General features: G+C 38.8%; 3 protein-coding genes across 4 annotated transcripts in view; 2 read left to right on the forward strand and 1 right to left on the reverse strand.

The window, feature by feature from the left end:
• Positions 1-22,526, reverse strand: part of LOC144633871 (small cysteine-rich protein 6-like) — a 69,686-nt gene that overhangs the window by 21,221 nt on the left and 25,939 nt on the right. The window lies entirely within an intron of this gene.
• Positions 1,938-10,877, forward strand: LOC144633851 (ATP synthase mitochondrial F1 complex assembly factor 2-like). The gene is made up of 8 exons (XM_078492738.1): positions 1,938-2,131; positions 3,498-3,542; positions 4,823-4,968; positions 5,700-5,797; positions 5,998-6,078; positions 6,467-6,585; positions 7,690-7,805; positions 8,897-10,877. The coding sequence occupies exons 1-8, from the start codon at positions 1,993-1,995 to the stop codon at positions 9,023-9,025; spliced, it is 873 nt and encodes a 290-aa protein (XP_078348864.1). The 5' UTR covers positions 1,938-1,992; the 3' UTR covers positions 9,026-10,877.
• LOC144632610 (uncharacterized) lies at positions 13,897-21,540 on the forward strand. 2 transcript variants are annotated; one of them, XM_078491289.1, is made up of 3 exons: positions 13,897-14,000; positions 16,938-17,783; positions 18,327-21,540. In XM_078491289.1, exons 2-3 carry the CDS (start codon positions 16,985-16,987, stop codon positions 21,044-21,046), a joined length of 3,519 nt encoding a protein of 1,172 aa, XP_078347415.1. In that variant the 5' UTR covers positions 13,897-14,000; positions 16,938-16,984; the 3' UTR covers positions 21,047-21,540. The 2 variants fall into 2 exon arrangements, with proteins under 2 accessions (XP_078347415.1, XP_078347416.1); XM_078491290.1 differs by lacking the exon at positions 13,897-14,000 and adding an exon at positions 15,090-15,201.

Genomic DNA, 22,526 nt, shown 5'->3' on the forward strand with positions numbered 1-22,526 from the left:
ACGTTTTCAAAAGGTTTCCGAAATTTTCACGTGTATTTTGCAAATATGGATGACATTGTATGCATCAACGTATAAAAACTTTCTACTTGTTAAGATCGTAACACTGACTACAAAAACACTATTGTCTTTTATTTTTACCGCTCCCCCAGGCCAAGTACATATATTATATATGCTTTTAGCTGATGTTAAGTTAAAGGGTTATTCCATTGCCTCTTCCAATCCAATTCTTTTTCGTATCTTTTTTTTATTTGATTGAAGAACCTTCGTTTGTAAGCTCAATTGTAACAGAGACTCAGTCAGACATTGGATTTGTCAGTTGTAAAACCATTTGATTCAGCAGAGGGAAACACATGTGCTTATTAGCGAACGGTGTGCCTGGCGGAATTATCATAACGTTATGTTTTTTATATTGTCAAACATAAGGTGTTCTTTTTCTTTCAGTGATATTCGATTCTCCGAGAACGCTTATAAACTTAAGAAAAGTGCATTCCTTCGGAGTAACTTAACGTGCGTTTTAACATGAAAATAACTGCATCTGGATGATGTGTCAGTGTTAGAGCATATTGGCAGGTTTCACAAAAATAATGCATGCTAAAAATTGTGTGTCAATTGTTTTGCCTTTCAAAGCTTTGTTTTAATAGATTCTTGGCGCCACTAGTGTCGTGACAAAATCTTTATTATTAAAAACTGAAAAACACTAATCAATATTCGAACCGTTATATTAGTAGCTTTTTTAACAACTCTTTTTAGAAACGTTTTCAAAAGGTTCCGAAATTAACACGTAAATTATTTTAGCTTGGAAAGTATTTTGATATTAAGTAGTTATGAGTACGTGTTATTGTTTCTATTTATTTTACTGGAGATGCTTTGATATATATTTTTTCGATCTAGTTCTTTCTTATTTCGGTTTTTATATTACCCGTCCATTTTGTTGATATGTTTTTGTCTTTTTTACTGAAAGCGCGAAGTTCTTTAAGGTTAGGCTAGTTGATAATACTTTAGATCGAAAAGTGCGCGGCGACTGGTTTTTATGTGAAAATCAAACTTTAATTCTAATAAAACCGTAACTAATACAATCTAAAAAAGATGCTCGTTCTTCGTTGGAGATATGCTAGATATCACCGAAACTGTCTATATATCGATACAGATCGATGCAAATCTTCGTTTAAGAAATAAGATGGGATCTGATTATAGCGATATCTAGTCAAATAATTGTCATATGTTTACTTCAAGGTGCTGCACAGTTTATATCTCCCGGCCTTACCAATGGATCAGAATCGATGATCGGAAATCAATCGATATCAATCGATGATGGTTAGTTAATTGATATCGATTGGTATCGGCCAATCGATAGTCACATATAAAATTTCCTTAATTACATCGATTGTCATCGATTGCTATCGATTTTCATCGATTGCTATTGGTGAAAATAATTGCATTAAAGATAATTTTCATTAATAGAAACACGGAATTTATTAATAGAAACACGGAATTTACAAATTTGGGAAAACGTGCCTGTCAAAATGTCGTTGCTATGGTGACGTTAAGTAACCTATTATATCAAATTGTTCCCAGATAAATTTTAGATAAAGTCGTAAAGTTTGACAGCGTTTGGCTGAATATTAAAAAAAGTTATTAACGGTAAAAGTCAGCGCGGGCACTTCTCGCCCCCCACCCCCCCCCCCCTCCTCCCGGTCTGGATAGGGTTAAGAAGCCTTGTCAAGCAACCGTTGTGAAGCGGTAGTTGCAAGCACATATTTAAATTCGAGTCAAAGAAACGACGCTGAAAAATGTTGAAGCAAAAAAGGTGGGAACAAATTAAACGCAAATTTCAAAAGAGATTCTTGTATGCGTTGCGTACCTCCGTTGTGGTAGACAGTCACGTGATCCCAAGTTTCGCGCCAAGCACAAGCGCGAGGCCAGGCTACTAAGGATGAACAAAATGGCGGACAGAAGCGAAGGATTTCGTTCTTTCTTTCTTTAGCCACAACAATGTCTATGTTTTGGAGATCCAGGGTGTCTTCGACTGTCAAACAATTATGCTTGTTTGGGAATCAACCTTTTCCTCTCGGAAAGCCCAATTTTACGATCTTCGCGCAGGCAGTCGCTAGAAACCTCTCGTCTTTTCGAGGTGAGTCATTGTGGTGGCTTCATCTACAGTAACAAATATAAGCTTTGTTGATTCCATTTTGTCTTGCAATTGGGGATACGAGCTTGTCCAGGTGCCCTTTTTTTTTTCTTGATTTGGTGAGATTTCCTCCTTGAAGAAGTCCAGGCTAGGTGAACTGTTAATGCTGGACGTATACAAAACATGATAGACCCAGGTCCATTGACCACCCCTGTTCCCTAATTTTCAAAAGCAAATAACCTGTCAGCGTAAAGGTTATTGCGGTTTTCAGTGAAATGCAAAGTCTGAAATTCAATCCTTAATCAACGGTTTACCCTTTTTGCTGCCGTCAATCATCTTAGCGGACCTCTCAGGAAACAGGGGCTCACTTCAACCGGGTCAAAAGGTCACGTCCTTCAGTTGCGATTGGTAGATTTCGATCCATTTTGTTTGTTTCCATTTTTCATGGTTCGTTAGCTGTTGCCATAATTATGATTGATGGCAGCGAAAAATGCAATTTGTTAGTTGGATTTTGATTTTTAGAGTTCACATTTCGCTGAAAACCGCAATAAACTGGGGACAGGGTATACAACTCCAAGTTATGCTGTTCATCAACATTTACTTCCTACTATGAGGGTCCCAAATACGATTGTTGGATCCTGTCATCCCGGCGAAAATTTTCCCTCAATGCTGTTGTCCTAAAGTTGGTTGTGAAATATTACTCGGGAGGTTTTGCATAAGCACTTTGATGAAAAGAACATGCCGACACTTTCAAATGATACAGATTGCTTTATTTACATTGCCATTTTTACATTGTCTTTTAAAGGACTCAGGGGCATAATTTGTAACTCCCTTTTGAAAATTCTTCACCTTTCAGGATTACATAAATCTACATCCAGATATCCTGGGGAATTGTCCTGAGGATGCCCGTGTATGCCGTGAGATATAGATGTCAATTGATGGCAATCGATGGCATCGATAGCAATCGATGACAGTCAATGTAATTAAGGAAATTTCATTTGTGACCATATATTGGTCATCGATTGACTGATGCCAATCAATATCAATTAACTAACCATCATTGATTGATTTCCGATCATCAATTTTCATCGATTGGTCAGGCTGGGATGTTAGTTTAGTTGCAAACAATGTTTAGCTTTGAAATACATGGGTCATCAAGCAATGCTGGTAAAACAAAGCCATCATGGTGGGATGTAAACAAGCACATGTGCAATCCACGGTACTGACTGGTATGACATCAGGCCCATCATATCAGGCCCAAGGGTGGTCCATGCACCATGTCTGAAGGGGTGGTCTTTGGTCGTGGGGCTATATTTTGTATACATCTGTTAATGCCAGCCAAATGATTAACCTTAAATTGTGCTTCCAGAAAGGAAGAGATTTTACAAGAAAGCTGGAATTGAAAAAGCTGAAGGTGAGAAAAATACCAAAAAGCAAAAAATTTATCAATGCAGCCTCGCTTATTACTGCCACAAAGGGCATTTTTAACTATGAAACCTGTTTCTTCACTAGCATCTTATATTGTCAAATCAAATTTGGAGTGAAATAATTTAGTTGTAAAAAATCACCTCTACATACAGCTTTTTCATGGTAACCTTTCTCTGAGTTTACAAGTGAAGTAATTAATTTTAATACAAATTTTGATTTCCATGCACGCCATATGCTCAAACCAAAATAAGGACATTTTTTCTACAATTTAATCTGCTCAGTTTATGCTCTCATCTCTTACCTTTTTTAGGCGATGACAAATCGCCTTTTGCTGGGGAGCGTTTAAGGATTCATGCGAAAATGTGAGAATTACTCCATTATCAAACCGAAGAGAACTGGGAACTAGAAGCACTCTTGTTGTTTACTTTTTCGTTTCGCCATCTTTGTTTGTCATGTGTGAGTTGTCTTTCGCAGTTGATGGCACCATGCTTAATTTCTACAGGAATAAACATTACACGAGCCAAGATCAAGTTAACAAGAAATCGCTGCGAAAACACGAAGGAAATTCTTCTGGAAAGTTAAAAAGACCTGATGCAAAGTGTAAACGAAACAGACAAATTTTATATTTTATTTTTATATTTTTTATATTTCAGGAATTACTGAATTCAGTCAACAGACATAATCACATCTCTACTTTTATTAATACAATGGACCTGTGTTGTTGGTCTGTGTAAGCAATTATGAAACAGCCCTAGACTGCTGTCGCTCGCGAGAACTGTATCGTATATCGTTATTCTGATGTCACACTATAAAGTAACGCAACATTGTTGAATAATCGTTCAACACAGAAGTCGTCAGCTATTTTTATAAACGTTAATTTTTTGACAAATTTCCTGAAAAATTTTTAAGATTCCCTTGAGAAAAGTCATCGCCTCTGCATGCGTTGCATGCTGTTTATTTTTTCTCTGTCTCTGTCATTCTTTCTGAACCAAGTTATAATGTGCAGTTCCAGGAAATATTCATACCCACCCCAAGGAAGGTGGAAGAAGGGAGAAATGGAAGGGGGTTTCAGAAGCTAACATTTTTTAAGGAAGTATGAAGCTAAACTGGAATTTCCAGAGGCCTGAAGGGTGGAAGGGTTCAGACCAAACATCTGTGAGTCATTGGAGGGATACATGTACCGGTATATTATATGTTTTGTGAAACAGCACAATGTCTCATCTTTTAATTGTTTTTAATACAGGACATGTACTTAATTTTTTTTAGGTGGTTATCAGATTACAGTGGACAGCAAGAAGGTGAAAACACCAGCAGGAAATCCTTTAGTTGTTCCAAGCAAACACCTGGCCATGGCAGTGTCGGTAGAGTGGAATTCTCAAGTAGAAACCATCAAACCAGCATACATGCACCTGGTACAGTAGCTATAAAATGTTTATACATGAGCACCCAGTCCAGAGTTGAACCTTAGTGATGTAAATTCCAGGGCCGTAACAAGCAAGAGGCAAGACTAGGCACTTGCCTGGTCTTGATTCTCACCCAAAATTAAAACCAAAATATGTTTTGTTGGGAAAATATCCCCAGTTGAACAAGATTGATTTTTCTCAAGAAATACATGTACGTCATGAAAAATGTCTTTGAAAGAGTTTCAGTCAGAGTGTCTAGATTTCAAAAGTTTTAGGAGGCATGCCCCAGAACCCCCTAGAAAGATCTTCCCTCATGTGTGGCAAAGGTCTGGTTACGGTCCTGGATTCCAATTATGCAATTACTAGTAGGTTATTGCAGCTTCCTGGAGTACTTGATTTTTATAAACATGATTCGTGTACCAAGGTGGTCCTACTTTAGAGAGAATGATTTAACACCTGCATGCTTTTCCTAAAAGCAACCCTCCAAGTTAAGACCATTTAAGTCGCCATGGCGACTAAAATTTGGGAGCTGGCGACTAAATTGGAACCAAAGTCACCAGCCTGGCAACTAAAATTAAGAAGAAGGATTGAAAGCGTAAGCTTAATTTGGCGACTTAATTGTTTTACTGGTGACCAAACTTGAGCAGTCAGTGGCCAAATGGCCACTAAAGAAAAAAATAAACTTGGAGGGTTGACAAGGTTGTCTAATCATAATCTTACCCCTATTATTTTTCCCCTAGACATCTCTTAGCAACACTGTAATTGACAATCCAAGACCAAGAACCCATGATGAACAAGTCTTGAATATTTTAGAATTTCTGAGTTCTGACAGTATATGGTATGCTATGTCAATTTGTTGTGTTATTTAAGTATTTAACAATAATTGATAACAGTTTTACTTTATTGCGTATCATATTTCTGATGTGACGTCTTGAATTTATACAATGCAGTGGTTTTATGCTACACAGTTCCTATGCTGTTGGTTATTAATTCTTAAAAGAGGTATCTATCCCTGTTAATCCAATATCAATTTTTCAGTTTTTATGCAGATGAACCCGAGGAATTAGTAAATTTACAGAAGAAAGAATGGGAACCTATTATGCAATGGTTCAACAAGAGGTAAGCAGTGCTTATAATAAACACCAACTCTCAAGACTGGATTAAATCTATTTTATTTAATATAAAATAAAAATAATAAATAAATAAAATAAATCACTTTGTTAATCGAAGACACTTTTAATATGAGGAACAAATACTCAAATAAATCAAACAGAAACTTGTTAAAAAACCAAACTGGCAAGAAGCTAACCAGTTTGCTATTTACAAAGCATGAAGGAGTTGAATTCTGGACTACCGAAGACAAATCCATCTAGTGGCAGGGAGGATGATTTGATCCGGGACCTCTAGTCCAGTGCCCTAGCCACTAGGCCATGCTGCCATGTACGAGGCACATCACTTAAAACTTGCATTTGCTGAGTCTCTGTGTTAATTTTGTTTGTTCCTACAGATATGCTGTTTCTGTAGAGCCAAGTCATGGTCTTATAACTGTTACAGTAGCTATACCCAGTGATGCTAAAGAACGACTCAAGACTCATCTGACACCTCTTGACACCTGGTCCCTCACAGGTCAGCAATGCATTCCTTCATTAGTTGATCGAGCCTTTAGTTACAATATAATAATAATAATATAATAATAAATAATATTTTAAGAGGAGGCCTCCAATCACCTAGGCACAACGGACTGGATTTAATTATCGTTGATTTGGGTTAAATTTCATGAAAAAAAGTCCTTGAAATTTCCAAGAAGGGTCCTGGAAAGTCCTTGAAAAGTCCTTGAATTTTTGGCCTGAAAAAGTGTATGAACCCTGGAAATTGACAGTTTGGAAAATCGGAATTCCATTATATTTAAAAAATCATTCACTAATTGTATCACTTAGGGTATCCTGCAGCTGCAAGCAGTTGATTTCTCTTACTCTAAATGCTATGCTTTGTAGGAGCAGCTAAGTGTGCACAGGGTATCACTAGGGTGTATTATCTTAAATCATGTGCAATATAACTCCACCTTCTACGTCTATGACTATTGTTGTTAAGGTCACCTTCACTTTTGGTACAAAGAAAAGCTCAGTTGCTGGATTCGTTCATATGTAAGAACTTCTTTAGTACAGCCATCACTGAAAATGTGACCATATTTGATAACCCATTGGTGGTTCACAGGATTAATCAAGTGTCACTGTAAAATTAAGATTTCAAGCTTTGGAAAGAATTAAGGCTATTGTGCCTGAAACAAGTTGGCAAACTTGCTAACAAATATGGCAAATTTTATTTCTGAATGCTCTAAACTGACAGCACTTTGTATTTTCATGTTGGGAAGCCTAGCAGATTTCCTGTTACCCCTGGTGTTACCCTGTCATCAAACCTACTGTAAAGGAATCCATAGGTGGCCCAATCTTGCCCCCTCGCAGACAATACCCCTTATTTTTTTTATTCCCAGAGTGGAGATCCTGCTTGCAATGTACCACTCAAGAGTCTTAATTGAACTTGGTTGTCATTCAGTTTACATATACATGTAAATACTGGGTGTGGAATCCGGGTTTAGGCTATAGCTTACCCTGTTTTAAATCACTTTTACAATCTCAAGCTTAAAAATATACAATAATTATGCAATTTTATTTGGCTCAAATCATTCTTTAAACAACTAGTATTCATAAAATTTATTTTATTTTATCACAGGCCTTGAGTTTGCAGTGGAAACTCTAAAGTCGTTTATTCTATCAATGGCTCTCTTAGACAGTCATCTCACAGTAGAAACAGCTGTTCGTCTGTCCAGACTAGAGCTAGAGTTCCAGGTTTGTAGTTTAATTGTTTTTGATAGATAGCATTCACATTGCTAGATGTATGTATTCTTGCTCAAGTGATGGGAACACTGGTCATCAGAATTAGTTAAATAGCTTAGTTCGGGAAAAAAAGGATAGCCTGGAATAAGAGTGAGAACAAAGCCTGAGCACAACCGAGACCGTGGTTTCGAACTTCCGGCCCTACACAGAGATACAAGGGATCTTCAGATTGGAGTACAAGTACAAGATTGAGAAAGGAGTACGACTTTTCAAACCTATATGCCTATTCTTTCGATTATCGCATTTCACACCAATCTTGCACCGATAGTCTTGTTTTCATCTGGTTAGCCACACGGAGGAGTGAGGGCTCTGAGAACGTATGTAACTGGATTGAAACTCAAAAGTCTTACTAGTACTCGATCACGTACTCGTTCCCCGATCTGAAGGTAACTACTTTGACATGTGACAACAACAACAACAACAGCAACAGCAACAACTTTATTTAAACACGGTTTAAAACTTAAAACTAAAACCAGCTTATGGGGCAGTCAATCCGACCACCCATGTTCAGGTGACAGATAAATTCTTTGCATACTTGAGAAGGCGCTGTGAAGGATCCGAAAGCTTGTGAAAGCTAACAAACTTTATTATGTCTGGAATCTCATATTTAGTATGTTTTCAACAGAGTCGTTTGATAACAAGTTAATTTATACAGTATGATCAAGCTGAACATTAGCCATCTTTGTATTTATTTAATGTGGTACTTTGTCATAGCGATTTTCGATTGAGTGTCTTAAAACCATAACCAAAGTAATCACTCTGGCCAATCACAGAGGACACAGGCAGTTCAGTGAACCAATCAAAACGCGAAGCAAATACATGTCGCCAGCGCAAAGCGCGGGAAAACGTGTGTAAGCGAGCCGCGATTAGTTTTGGTTTTAAATCTAATTGGATATGAAAGTGGTGCGAGTTTTTAAATCAATAACGGAAAAAGAAAAGCAACTGCGAATTACCTTTCGACATTCAAGTGAAAATCGCTCACTTACAAGACCCTTTATACAGTAAAAACAGTAATAACCCAGTCATTGTTCTGTTTGCTCCAGATAAGCCGCTGGGGCAGCGTGGAATGGGCACACGATCTAGAGCTAATGGAGACCAGAAGCAGAGTGGCTGCCGCTGCATTGTTTTACAGTCTGAATAACAGAGACAGAACTTTATCTACAAGTTCCTAATCACATCATCTTGTAGCGCACAGGGGCTTCTTGTTTCCATGGGCACCTTGGCTGTCAGCTGGGTCTCAGAGCCCTCGCAAAGGCTGGTCAGTGGAGTGCCAACAACGGGGAAAACTTGAGTGATGGAACATTCCTCTTCGTTGGAAGTACAAGCCAAAGTCTCCCATTGAAAATAAATTTTTGAACTGACCACAGTCCAGACAATGATTTGAACAATAGCAAATAAAATTCACACAGAACTTGTATGAAGTAAATATTGTGTTTAACGTCCCGTTGTGTACTCGGTGAGGAATTTTTGGGTTGAAACTGCGCTGGAAGACACTAAGAATTGCACTTGTTCGAACTTTTTCTCTCGTGTACAATATTGGTCAATGTTGTACCAACATTGCGTACAATGTTGTGCCTGTGTCCGGGCCTTCAAGTCACCCGCATAGCATGTATTATCTCTTGAAAAACGGCAGAGGGAATGACAGGGTCCTTGCCAGCGGCTTATTACCCGCCTATTTTCTATTCTCCTCACTCAAAAGTTGCGAAGTTTTCTTGGAAAATTCGAACCTTGCATAACGCAGAGGTGTTCGTAAGCGCTCTTCTGTTCTGGATTGGCTTTGTAAAATGCGTTCCTTTTCTCTCTCAAAGGCTCTTTCGTCCTCGCATTTGGCTTTGTCTATCAAGGAAGACGTTTTCCTGAACTGTTCACTCACGCTGGCGTTTCTTGTTAGAAGAAACCGTGCACGCTTTTTGGACAAAAACAATTCGGGCAAATCATTGTGTGCGGACATTTTGCATTAACTAGAGAGGCCAATCGATGCAACGACAGAAGACGTCGAAGCAACCGTCACATCTAAACCAACAGGCGTCTCCACTGTGATCCTAACATCAAATGAAACATAGTAAACAACTTCAAAGCTGTTTAACTGTTTAGTGAACAATTGTGGTTTTTCCTTCTGCAGTGAGTACGTGCCGTTGCAGTATGACGTCACAAGTTCTATACTTGACTGGTTCAAGAGTTATTCGCACATGTTTCGATTTTGTAAAATAAGATGCATTTCCCTCAAAAGACATCTTCAAAAATCTAGAAAATGCAGTCAGACATCATAGTGGGCACTGAATATGGAGGTTAATAGTAGTTAAGACATTTCTGTTATTGTTATTAGAAAATCTGCCAAATTAAAACTGGATTAATGAGCTTCCGTTCTCTTTCAAATTTGACTTAAAAACAAATTAAATAACGAGCTTAATTTTAGAGCATGCGAACATCTTATAAATTGATTAGCCAATTTTCCTATTTAGGAAACAAATAAATCACCTAAAAAGAAGTAAATTGACGGTTGCTTTTTCGAAATGCTGATAGGATTTCATTCGTTTGCTTGTGTACGTGTAAGCTATTAAACTTTCCTAATTTATGGATGTTGTATCCTGTTTTGTTTAATTAATTTTATTCATTTCGAGTCCTAAAATAGTTCTGGTTGTTACCAATATCATATGATTTCCTTTTTCACAAAAGGAAATTACAAATTCACAGATTTTCGTGCCGTTTTGCACAAGCAAGAAAGAGCAGTTAATTTCCACTGAGTGTTCTTGTGTAGTCTTTTAGAAGTTTGATCGTGTATCTAAATGCAAACTCTAGAACTTTGTAAGTGAGCGGCAGTTAGTTCTGTTTAATAAAGAAATTTGTCTTTAATCCAATGTCATCTGCATCAAGACAACCTGAATAAAGTAAAGGAATTATGTAAGGAGCTGAAAGACAAACGTTTCTTCATTTCCTGATTGTTAGTGTATGAAAATGGCCGTTAAATATTACATAGATTGTTTATCAGTCAGCGATCGACAAACTCGCACGTATAACTTTGAAGAACGTGACGTCACAGTCAATGACGCCACAGGCAGCGTGGCCGAGCGGTTAGAGCGTTGGACTTGCAATGCGGAGTTCCCGGGTTCAAGTCCCGCCCTACCCGCTAGCTGAATTTGTTCTTGGTAGTCCCAAGTTCAGATTCTCGACCACGCTTGTAAATAGCCAGCTGGTTTGCCTCCGGCCATCTGGGATTCTTAACGTTGTTATGTTTATTTGATTTATTTGTTTCTTTCATTTGCTCGGCCCCACTAGCCTTTGTGCTATAAATACTGCCGAGGGTAAATAAAGGTTATTATTATTATTATTATTATTATTATTATTATTATTATTATTATTATTATTATGTCACGCTTCATTGCAACCTCATTGTCACTGGGTTTGATTTATAGATTAGATTTCTTTACTGAACACCTTTTTTTTTCTCAAGAAATAATTGTATCCCCGAGATTATTCGATTCTCAAACTGTTGATTTTCTCAGTTTTTAGTATTACTATAGCCTTACATTTCTCGTTACCCAAGTGATTTATTGCGATGAGAATGTTGGTTCTGAGAATTTAACACTGCATCAGACACGACTGACGCCCTTTGCTCCACCAGGAGCCTAAAGGAATAAGTCAGTCAGACACGTCCATAGATGGTGTCCGTTGCATGAAGTGTTTTTAAGTTTGGATCAAGTCTTATGCTCTCGCCCATTTGATGGCTGAGTTACATAGAGAGGCACTGCGAGAGTAAGGTATCTTTGTTGTCCAATTAAGGGTTTCCGAAATGGTCACGTGACACGAAGCCACCCCACCCGGCACTTGGTCACCGCAATTTTATCGCGTAAGTGGCGATATAATATATTGGACAATACTGTAAGGAGAACGTGCATGTTTATCAACATGTTTGACTCGTATCAGATACAGTAGCTGTTTAAATTCCAGTCTCTCAAAAATTTTCCAGACATACTTTTAATGAACAGTGATCGACTTTATCAACTTTATCATTCATGTAGTGTTACCAGAAGTCGATAATTGCCACAACGTATTTCCATTGTGGCTTTGTTGGTCGCAATAATAATCTTGGTTCGATTTACTACAACATTGTGCCTGTTCAGGAAATGTTGAACTACGAGATGGTATCACGACGGCGATGAGCATCAAGCGTGAATTTATGTATAATGCTAACCTCAAAGTTACCAAAACAAATATTAACATGTATATTCCACTTAATGCCGAGTGTTTCCACTCTGTTGTCACGTTTGTGCTCTGTAATAATTAATCTTAACCGACTCTCTCATGATCAGCTAGAGGGCATAGGTTTTGCCGTTTGACGTTTCAGTCCATTGAGACCGCTCGAGGCAATTTGCTGTACTCGTTTTTTTTTCTGATTTTACGGTAATGAACAAAAGTTCGTGACTTCTATACAATCGATTGAAACTGACCCACGTAAATATGAACAGAAGCATATATTCTTGTGTTAAAACACAAGAAATGTCATAAGTAATACAGAACGTTATTGTTTAATTCTTACTTTATTGTTCATCATCAGAGAGGTAAACTCTGATATGTCTATCTATATATTAAACAGAATTAATGTCGGAAAAAATCAGATGCCCCGAGCGGGATTCGAACCCACGACACCCCGATCTCATGGAAGGTGCCCTTACTTTATCGTTTACCTTGTGCATAATAAAGAGCCCAACGAGCCATGTATTTGGAGAACCATCGGCAACATTCAAAAGATCATTGGAACATTAGTTTACCGTCATGATTCGATTTAGAGCCCTCCTTCCAATAAGCGCCCCCTTCCGAATAAGCGCCCTCCTTCGAATGTGTTTTTATCAATAAGCGCCCCTATTCTAATAAGCGCCCCCATTCTAAAAAGCGCCTCTATTGTGGATAAACTGCCCCTACTGAAGTCGTTGACGTCGAATAGATAAACTCGTCTACATTCACCGTACCGTACATGTATATATTTACTGCTAAAATGAACAATTCTTTTGAAAGTAATTGAACTTTCAACAATTTGTTACTGTTACAGTTTCTGTTATTTTTAGTTATTTTAATATTTGTTAAAGTTTTATTTTGAACATTTGGTTGTTTCTCAAAAAATTAAATAAGCGCCCTGTCCCGAATAAGCGCCCTTTCTTGAGGTGCCAAAAGTAAATAAGCACCCCGAGCACTAAATCGAATCATTACGGTATGTGCGGTTTAATTGTTATTGTTAAATTCGAGTACCGTAGCGTGAAAAATTTGAAATTTCTACATAAAATAGATTTTCTAGGTACGTCTCGCCAGGTTTGGTTCAAACAATTTGCATGTAGTATATCAACCAATAAAGTATAATAATTTAGAAAAGTCACCTGATAGATACCTGCATGTGTGTCTTGGTTAAACACGTTTTATAAGCAATCATGTATGTGTTGTTTTAATAGAATGGGTGGAGGAACCGACAAATGAATAAGAATTTTGCGAATTATACTTAGAATTCCAATAATTCCGAGATGATTTACCTATTTTGGTTGCTGAATGTCACATTCTGACAAGTTTGTCGCTTGATATTCCACACCGCCGATATAGTTCTTAGTAAAGTGAAACATCAGGTGCGAAATCTTCCTCTTTTTGCATTCTACACGCGTCCATGCGTTGATATCAGAAACCTTCTGGGAAAAACAAAGTTTTGGGTGACGTAATTCTTAGCAACGGCTTGATTGACAAATATTTGCACCGTTTCCCGGCACCGCTATGTCTTCAAAGAAAGGTGCCGACTTTCAATCCCCTCCTCCCCCGTCTCAATTTAGACACTCTTTTTGACGAATTTTAATACATTGTGATTTTTAAGGCCCATTTTATGTGTGTTTAATTGCGTCGAATTTTAAATCTCATGCCGAAAATATCTCTCGCAAGATTTCAACAAGTGCTATTAGCGAGTTTTCTTGGTCTTGAATTGCGCTCCATGCGTCTGAAATTTGACCTATAAATATTGAGACTGAAATTAGTTCGCGTTTGTAATTATCGACTAGAATATTCGTGATCTCTCGTGTTGACAATACAGTTGAAAAGGGAAGGGATATTTCGTGAAGGTTTGCATCAATTTCTGTCGTCCATCGTATGCACAACTTTCACCCGGAGCCGATCAAGGTACTGTATTACGGCTCCTTGCTTTTTGTTAAGATTAGTCAGCGGATAATTTACGTTTACCACGTAAGAGTTTCGCCTGATTTAATCGGTCAAACATTATTTGCTTACAGCCTGTTTTCGAACCTGGCTTTCTTACTGATCAATTTTTTTTACATCCGCGCTGTATGTCAGTGCCGATTTCTTTGCAATTCACCCAACTATGACTACTGTGATCGAGTTTGGCGAAATTAACTTGAAAAAGACGACTAGCTCGCGATCATCAGAGTGGTCATGTGTGCTGATTGGGGAATGCTTTTCACTTTCGATATTGATATTGCGACTTCGCTAGTTTTGGTAGCTGAGTAATAAAGAACCAGAATTCAGATTCATAAATATCAACCTGGCAGACGAGAATTAGCGCAAAGTTGCACTGAATTGAGATAAAAAAAAAAGATAGAAGGAAAGCTTTGAACGCACAGAAAGGTTTCGCTTACCGAAGCACTTTCAGTTTCACCTAATTAAAATGCAGCATAACAAAAAAAAGTGATTGTCGTAGTATTCAGAGTGTTGATTTGAGTCCAGCTTGGCTAGATTGGACTAAGGCACATCAGCTTCACAATAACTTTTTAATACCATTACTAGCCTCTTACTACGTTTACTTTTGTAACTTTTTTTGTAGAAATGCATATCGGTTTGTTGCGTACCAAGTCAAGCGTAGAAAGAAAAATGTTCCGGTGATGAGTCAAGTTTTACCTTAATGATTCAGTGAAGTTTTTAGAAGATGTTAATTGAACAAACTAGACAAACAGAGTGTGGTCTGCCTGTGTGTAAACGTTGCATTTAGACGCGTCGAATTTTGATAATCCAGGTCGAAAATATCGCCAATGTAACAAAACACCATGGAAGCAGTGTAGTGATATTAGCGAGTTTTCTGGGACTTCGACCTATAAATTAAGCCTGAAGTTAGTTTGTGCATCGTCTTAAATATTTATTATAACTTCCCGTGTTGACGATTCAGTTACAAAAGGTCCCCTGCTAAGTGTCTGTCTAAGTTTTATTTGGGATACCAGGTGTTACGTATCACTTTGTTCAATTCTTTGTCCACCGTTTCTTAGAATGCGCGCCGACGCATAATCTTTTCCCACATGCAGATATTTTGCGAAGGTTTGCATCAATTTCTGTCGTCCATCGTATGCCCAATTTTCACCTGGAGCCGATCAAGGTACTGTATCACGGCTCCTTGCTTTTTGTTAAGATTAATTAGTGAAAAATTTACGTTTAGCACGTTTAAGAGTTTCGCCTGATTTAATCGGCCAAACATTATTTGCTTACAGCCTGTTTTCGAACCTGGCTTTCTTACTGACCATTTTTTTTACATTCGCGCTGTATGTGAGTGCCGATTTCTTTGCAATTCACCCAACTATGACTACTGTGATCGAGTTTGGCGAAATTAACTTGAAAAAGACGACTAGCTCGCGATCAACAAAGAGTGGTATGCTGGTTGGGGAATGCTTTTCACTTTCGATATTGATATTGCGACTTCGCTAGTTTTGGTAGCTTAGTAATAAAGAACCAGAATTCATATTCATGAATCTCAAGCTGGCAGACGAGAATAAGCGCAAAGTTGCACTTGAGATAAAGAAAAGATAGAAGGAAAGCTTTGAACGCACAGAAAGGTTTCGCTTACCGAAGCACTTTCAGTTTCACATAATTAAAATGCAGCATAACAAAAAGTGATTGCATGTCGTAGTATTCAGAGTGTGATTTGAGTCCAGCTTGGCTAGATTGGACTAAGGCACATCAGCTTCACAATAACTTTATAATAACATTTCTATCAGTTGCACAAGTGTAGAAAGGAAAATGTTTCGGTGATTAGGCATGTTTTACCTTTATGATTCAGTAAAGTTTTTAGAAAATATTCATTGAACAAACCAGACAAACAGAGGGTGGTCTGCCTGTTAAACGTTGCATTTAGACGCGTCGAATTTTAATAATCCAGGTCGAAAATATCGACAATGTAACGACACACCATGGAAGCAGTGTAGTGATATTAGCGAGTTTTCTGGGACTTCGACCTACAAATTAAGCCTGAAGTTAATTTGTGCATCGTCAAAAATACTTATAACTTCCCGTGTTGACCATACATTTACAAAAGGCTCCCTGCTAAGTGCCTGTCTGAGTTTTGTTCGGGATACCAGGTGTTACGCATCACTTTGTTCAATTCTTTGTCCACCGTTTCTTAGAATGCGCGCCGACGCATAATCTTTTCTCAGAAGCAGATATTTTGCGAAGGTTTGCATTCAGTTCTATCGTCCATCGTATGCACAACTTTAAGTTAATCCGCTGATTGATCATAACTTTAATGTTTACACGAGTCTGTTTTCGCAATTGGCGTTAAATATCAGTGCCGAGTTCTTTGCAGTTTTCGTATCTGTGACTACTTTCCCATCCTCGGAGTCCCAAGGGCAGTTAGTGGGGGTGAGAGAAAGGCGAAAATGCAGGAAAAAATTCGGCGAAGAAAAGTTGGAGCAATTGAAAGGTGCCCCTGCGGAAAGTGTCTTGCCAGGCCAGTTCCAAACAGCTCTCTGATTGTTGCCTTCTAATATGGCAGAGAAAGTCCTCTGAATTCCGTTTGTATTATTCTGCCCAATCGGCGGCCAGCAGATCTATAGTCCTTTTTATGTGTAACATAAAACTTGTTGCGTTCCGTTTAAAGACTGGTATTCTAGCTGTGATTTCGATTCATTGCTTTATATGTCCGACCCGTACACTTCTATTTTTCTTTTTTGGATGTATTGAACCGAGTGAAGTGAACTGAAGTGTGATTCTGGTGGTTCTGGCAGATCTTTATTTGTCAAAGTTTTCGGTTTTCGTTTCTGTTTTTTCGTGTTCAGTGGCTCATAGCAACTTTGATTTTATCATTAAAGCCACCCAAAGTAACCTCGATGTCCTTTTCAGTTTTTTAGGTTGTCCACGAGGTCCTTGACAACTGGTGATATAGAAAGATGGCTCTGCAGCCGTTTCAGGACGAGCAGTTGAACTATTTCAAGTTTGCTTCCATTGCACTCAATGAATTCCCAAAAGCCTTACGTCAAATTTTCAAATCCATGTGGGACAACAACTGTGGACATCTTCCCGGCTTCCAACCCTGGGATGACTCTACTGTGGTGAGAAATTTGTTTCACGCTACAGAAGGTGGGAAAACCAAAGTTCCCACACACCTCTCTTATGATGAATGGGATTGTACCGCCTTGTTCCAAGCCACTATTTACGCGCGGTCCTTCGCTTTGCCCGACAGCACAGGTCATCACAGAACACTGAATGACTTGTACGTGAAGCCCCATAAATTACCTGTTGGAAGTTTCCATGCATCTGTGGTGAGCCCGGGTGGAAACAAGGCCGAAACATTTGCACTTGCGATTGATCAACTTCGACTGTTAAGAAATTCGCTTTGCCACTCGCCCAGTTCTGAGATTGACAAACCAACATTTGACCAATACGTGCAACACGCTAAAGATGCATTCAAAGCTCTTGGAGTCAAGACAGACCCTATTGATGTCATTGGTGGTTTGACTGACTCGGACTTTCCCACAAACGAAGTTCGTAAATTGGAGCAAGGTATTAGACAGGAGATCCAAGCATATAACAAGTTTCTCGAGGGCGTGAGTTCAGATATCGATGAGTTACGAACGCTATCAACTGAAATAAAGAGCGAAGTGGAAGGCACTGCAAGTAAAGAAGACATCGCTGATTTGGAGCGAAAGATCAATGATTTGAAGTTAGCGCTAGCTCAAGACGAGCCAGGTAGCGTTTTTAATTTTAGATTGCTACAACTATTTGCAAAAACGTTGTCAGATGAAAAACATGAAAAAGCGATAATTACCGAGGAACCAGTGCTACGTGTGCCGAAGTATACTATGTGAATGAAGAGTCCAAAACCAGTTATTATACCGCGGACGTGACTGCTTGCAATCCAAATATGCACTTTTATGTAATTAGCTCCTATTCGCCTCTTTGAAAATTTTTCCAGTTTTTCTTCTACGTCAACGTTATTGCAATTCGGTGTGTACTTCGTTTATTTAAGTTCCATAAATACCTGTGGATTCTAGAAATAAAACATTTTTGTAAAACAAAAGTTAAAACTAAATTTAAGAAAGTAATTACCTAAAATCATGTCATTGATAAAGTCACTTGTAGTTAACAGTCACTGACTGTCTAGCATGTTTATATTAGATCAAGATCGCTGTTCTCGGGAGTTGTCCTATAGATCTGTTGATAAGAAAGATGCGGAATGTTAACGTATAAATATTTTCTAAATTACTGTTTGTATTTTTTGCCTTATAAAAGATAAAAATCCATCACTGCCAAAAACATGTCTTCCTCCAATGGTTCCACACTTCACTGGTCGCCAGAAAGAGCGTGATGAGATCACTGGTCACGTGATGTCTGAATCTATCCGAATCGTGTCTGTCTGGGGTTCACCAGGTTTTGGAAAAACGTCTGTAGCAACCGCTGTGGGGCATCATATTCATTCTGTGGGATTGCCCGTCCACTTCTTCTCTTTACGAGGAGTTCAGTCTAAAGCCGATCTGACATCAAAGCTCCTCAGCTTTTTCCGCCGACCTGTGACAAACAATCAACGATCTCAGGGTATTACTCTTGATGACGAGCTTTCCCAGCTTTTTAGCGAAATTTCAGATCGCTTTGTGCTGATTCTTGATAATGCCGATGAGTTATTCGAAAGTGAAGCCCCAAAAGCGAAGGCTGATTTCGTAAATTTTCTCGAACACATTCTCCGACGAAGTGAAAAGATGACATTCGTTATTACCACAAGAGAATCGTTCGAGTTTATGAATGTGCATTTCCAAGGTCACGAGTCAGTAAGAATACGACCATTAGATGAATCCTCTTCTCAAAGCCTTGTTAAGGAATTAATCCCAAATGCGACTCCTTCCGACTGCAAACGAGTTACGCAAATCTGCGGGCATGTACCTTTGGCCATGAAGTTATTGTGTTCCTCCATTTCTGACGATGGTGCTCAACCGAGACAAGTTCTAGATGACTTCATCCGGTCCTTGGAAAGTGATAATATTGTCGAGATGTTAGACAATCCAGATTATCCAAGCAATCTCAGGTTAAAACTCCTGTTTGACTCTTCTTTTCAGAGACTCTCTGCGCAAGAAAAAGAAGCTCTTGTGTCATTGAGTGTTCTTCCAGAGAGTTTCAGTCTAAGAGTTGCTGCAGCTGTCCTGGGTATACCACAACTTCTCATGGCAAAGAAGATATTGCATAGTCTTCGAAGGAAATCATTTCTCGATTTCAATTCCAAATCGGAATCATTCTCAATGCATAAACTACTTGAATCATTTGCAAGAGAAAGGGGAGAACATGAAATGGAAGAAACGATTCTTAAGGCTAAATCTGGCTTGCGCGCACTGTACGTTTCCCAGTTTGAGAGGCTAAATGAGCAGTTCTTAACAGGAAATTCAATGTCGGTCTTTATTGAATTCTATAAAGATAAACAGAGTTATCTTGATAGTCTTATAGAAGGTTGTTCAGATTCCAAGACATCTGACGCGGTTTTTCGTTCTTTAATAAAGGCTGAACTGTTTCTTTACAGCCTATTTTGGTGCGAGAGAGAAAACATTGTTAAAATTTATGATTCAGCAATCGCAGCAGCCAAGAAGGACGGCAAAAAGGAGTTCTACGGACAGTTACGTGTTTCCTTGGCTTTAACTGAATTACCTTTGGGTGCTGGAGGAAGAACGATGGAACTTCTCACTGAAGCGAAGAAATATGAAGCGTGCTGTTCTTCAGTGTCGGTGGGTAACGAAGGGAAACACTTGCTTTATAGCGGCATCTATCAACTAGTTATCGGCAACACATGGGACGGAGTTAAATGCTTAGAAGATGCTCTTTCCTTATCGATTGGCACCCCTGAGCAGCAGAGGATTCTAAGGATTATTTCGTTTCAGATCCTTGCCATTTATTATCGCTTTAAAAAGAACTCGTTAATTATGTTAAAGTTCTACGACAAGGCACTCCAGGAATGCCGAGCAGGAGGAGACACACAACTACTTATTATTCCGGCAATGGAAAAAACAGGAAAGGAAAATGACGAAGAAGAAACGATAGAAAGAAACTCCGAAGCTTCAATCAATCAACCACTAAAAATGGAAATGCTATGTATTGTAAGCATAGCCGCAAAAACTTTTTCTGATGCTGAAACGAAGCAATCTCTATACAAAGCTTCGCTAACTGTAGTTAAAGAAATTGAAGAACTGCTACCCCAAGGTTCACTTGGCTTCTTTACTTTCCAGCGCAATGTGAATAGTGTACTACAGAATGTGTTTAAACAACTTGACGACGCAGCCAATTTGTCCGCAGCAAGGATCAGCTATCATTTAAATGCACTTGAGAAATGCAAATATGGCAACGAGAATTTCCTAAGTGGGGAAAAAAATTCCAAGACGTTCAACAATACTGCATTGCACCAAGAATCACTATTAAACAGCTACTTTGACTATGCTAAAGTTCAGCTCATCGTGCAAAACTATTCAGAAGCTTGTCAGGTTCAAAAGTGTATGCTCGACATCTCAATCGAACTTTTCGGAGAGCAGCACCCAAGAACAGCTGAAAGCTACTATTCGCTCGGAACCATACAACATACACTAGGCGATTTTTCCTCTGCTATTCAGTCTAAACAGCGTGCTCTTGACATCAGGCGTAAATTCTTTGGAGAAGAACACTCAAGCACAGCTGATAGTTACCATTCACTTGGGGTCACACAACATGCACAAGGCGATTTTTCCTCGTCTATTCAGTCTACACAGCGTGCGCTTGACATTAGGCGTAATTATTTTGGAGAAGAACACCCAAGCACAGCTGACAGTTACAGAGAACTCGGGGCCAGACAACTTGCACAAGGCGACTTTTCTTCGGCTGTTCAGTCTACGCAGCGTGCACTTGACATTAGGCGTAAACTGTTTGGAGAAGACCACTTAAACACGGACACTGCCTATATAAGGAACCTTGGACTGGGCGAGCCGTCAGTCATTTCACTCTAGACACCGACCCGTCAACATCAACCCGAAAGCAATGTGCTGCTTTAGGTGGTAGTGTCTCAAGTTGCCGAGCGTAGAACGCCTGAATCTTGGAAGAGATATATATTTCTTTCAAATTTTTTTTTATATACTTAGTTCTATCCTTTTAGTTCTCAGTTCAAATGTTAACCTCGGTTTGCGCGGCACAACAACGTGAAATTATGTCTGGGCGCTTTGAAAATTAGAAACGGTTGCTTCAATTTGTTACTTTGCAAGTATAATTGTATATGTGGGCTGCTTTTCCCTTGTCGATTGAGTATTTTGCGAAAACAAACTCATTTCCCTTTGAAAATTCCAACACTCGTTTGAGGTCTATAATCGTTTGAATTCAAATAAATGGCACGAAGTAAGCCCAGAACCCAGAAAGGTCAAGAAAGCAATTTGATTCCCCTTGATTCATTCTGTTTCCGCAGGAATCTATAAACACCTTTGAACCTCAAATATTTTGAGATAGCAAATAAATCCGAACTTCAAAGCTGTAGCGAATCTTTTTACTATATAATACTCCTATATATACTCAGGAGCAAGCAAAACTATACTGGGATAAATCAATAATATTTAGAAAGACCTTAGTAAACTGTGATGCGATATGCGACAAAAATCTTCACCAGACACAATGCAGACAATTTCATTGAACACTTTCAGTATGAAATCGAAATGGTTTGTATTACTGTACCTCGATCATGTATCTAAATATCCACCTCAGTGAAACACCCTGGTGTAATTCAGGCTATAGGCAGTCGATACAAAGATTTTCCCCCTGGGTCGATACAGCATATCCGCCGATACAGCTTGGGTCGATACAGCAAACGTCAGTCGCAGAGCACACATTCAACGCATAAACGTTCCACTACAAATGCATTCATTGCTTTTATTAGGTGCTGTACAGCGTCCTTAGGCCAAACAAATAATGCACGAAGGTTGTCCTTAAAGACCTGAGTCCAATACTACGGTGAATCTCTCCATCGGCCAAAACGCAACCCGTCCAAAGTCAAATGATATCCTACATAAGCTTCGCATGGCGTTCAAGTATCGATCCAAGTGCTTGCAGAAGAAGGCATCTTTTGGCTTTTTCTCTAAAGAATCGGCCAAAAAAAAAAATCAAGAAGTAAACCCGAATTGACAATAAACTTAAATATTAAAATAAACGAATTAGCGAAGAAGGCAGGGTGGTTCAATCCAAGACAGAAGTTGCTTTTCTAAAATGGCGCAACGCCCGCCATGAGGCAAACAGTCATCTTCTCAAAGGATTTTATTTGTTTGTTAACCATTAAACCAAGCATATCTAAAAGATCTAAAAGATCTACGGTCCAAATAAAACTAAAAGTGACAATAGAAAGTAAGGGACCGCGGACGAAAATGCTGCTGTGTACGTAGGAGCTGGCGACAGCTCTAATCCGATATGCTGTACATTTTCACTGTTTTCACATGGTTTTGCCCATGT

The sequence above is a fragment of the Oculina patagonica genome, chromosome 12 (genome assembly GCF_052425735.1).
Source record: "Oculina patagonica isolate OP01 chromosome 12, crgOcupat, whole genome shotgun sequence".
NCBI classification, from domain to species: domain Eukaryota; kingdom Metazoa; phylum Cnidaria; class Anthozoa; order Scleractinia; family Oculinidae; genus Oculina; species Oculina patagonica.

Excerpts from the sequence above, each read along its gene's own strand:
- LOC144633851 (XM_078492738.1), top strand. The coding sequence starts at position 1,993 with ATGTCTATGTTTTGGAGATCCAGGGTGTCTTCGACTGTCAAACAATTA. Across the intron at positions 4,969-5,699 it reads AACCAGCATACATGCACCTG|ACATCTCTTAGCAACACTGT; the intron begins GTACAGTAGCTA and ends TTTTTCCCCTAG. Across the intron at positions 6,079-6,466 it reads ATGCAATGGTTCAACAAGAG|ATATGCTGTTTCTGTAGAGC; the intron begins GTAAGCAGTGCT and ends TTGTTCCTACAG.
- LOC144632610 (XM_078491289.1), top strand. The coding sequence starts at position 16,985 with ATGGCTCTGCAGCCGTTTCAGGACGAGCAGTTGAACTATTTCAAGTTT. Across the intron at positions 17,784-18,326 it reads GCTAGCTCAAGACGAGCCAG|ATAAAAATCCATCACTGCCA; the intron begins GTAGCGTTTTTA and ends GCCTTATAAAAG.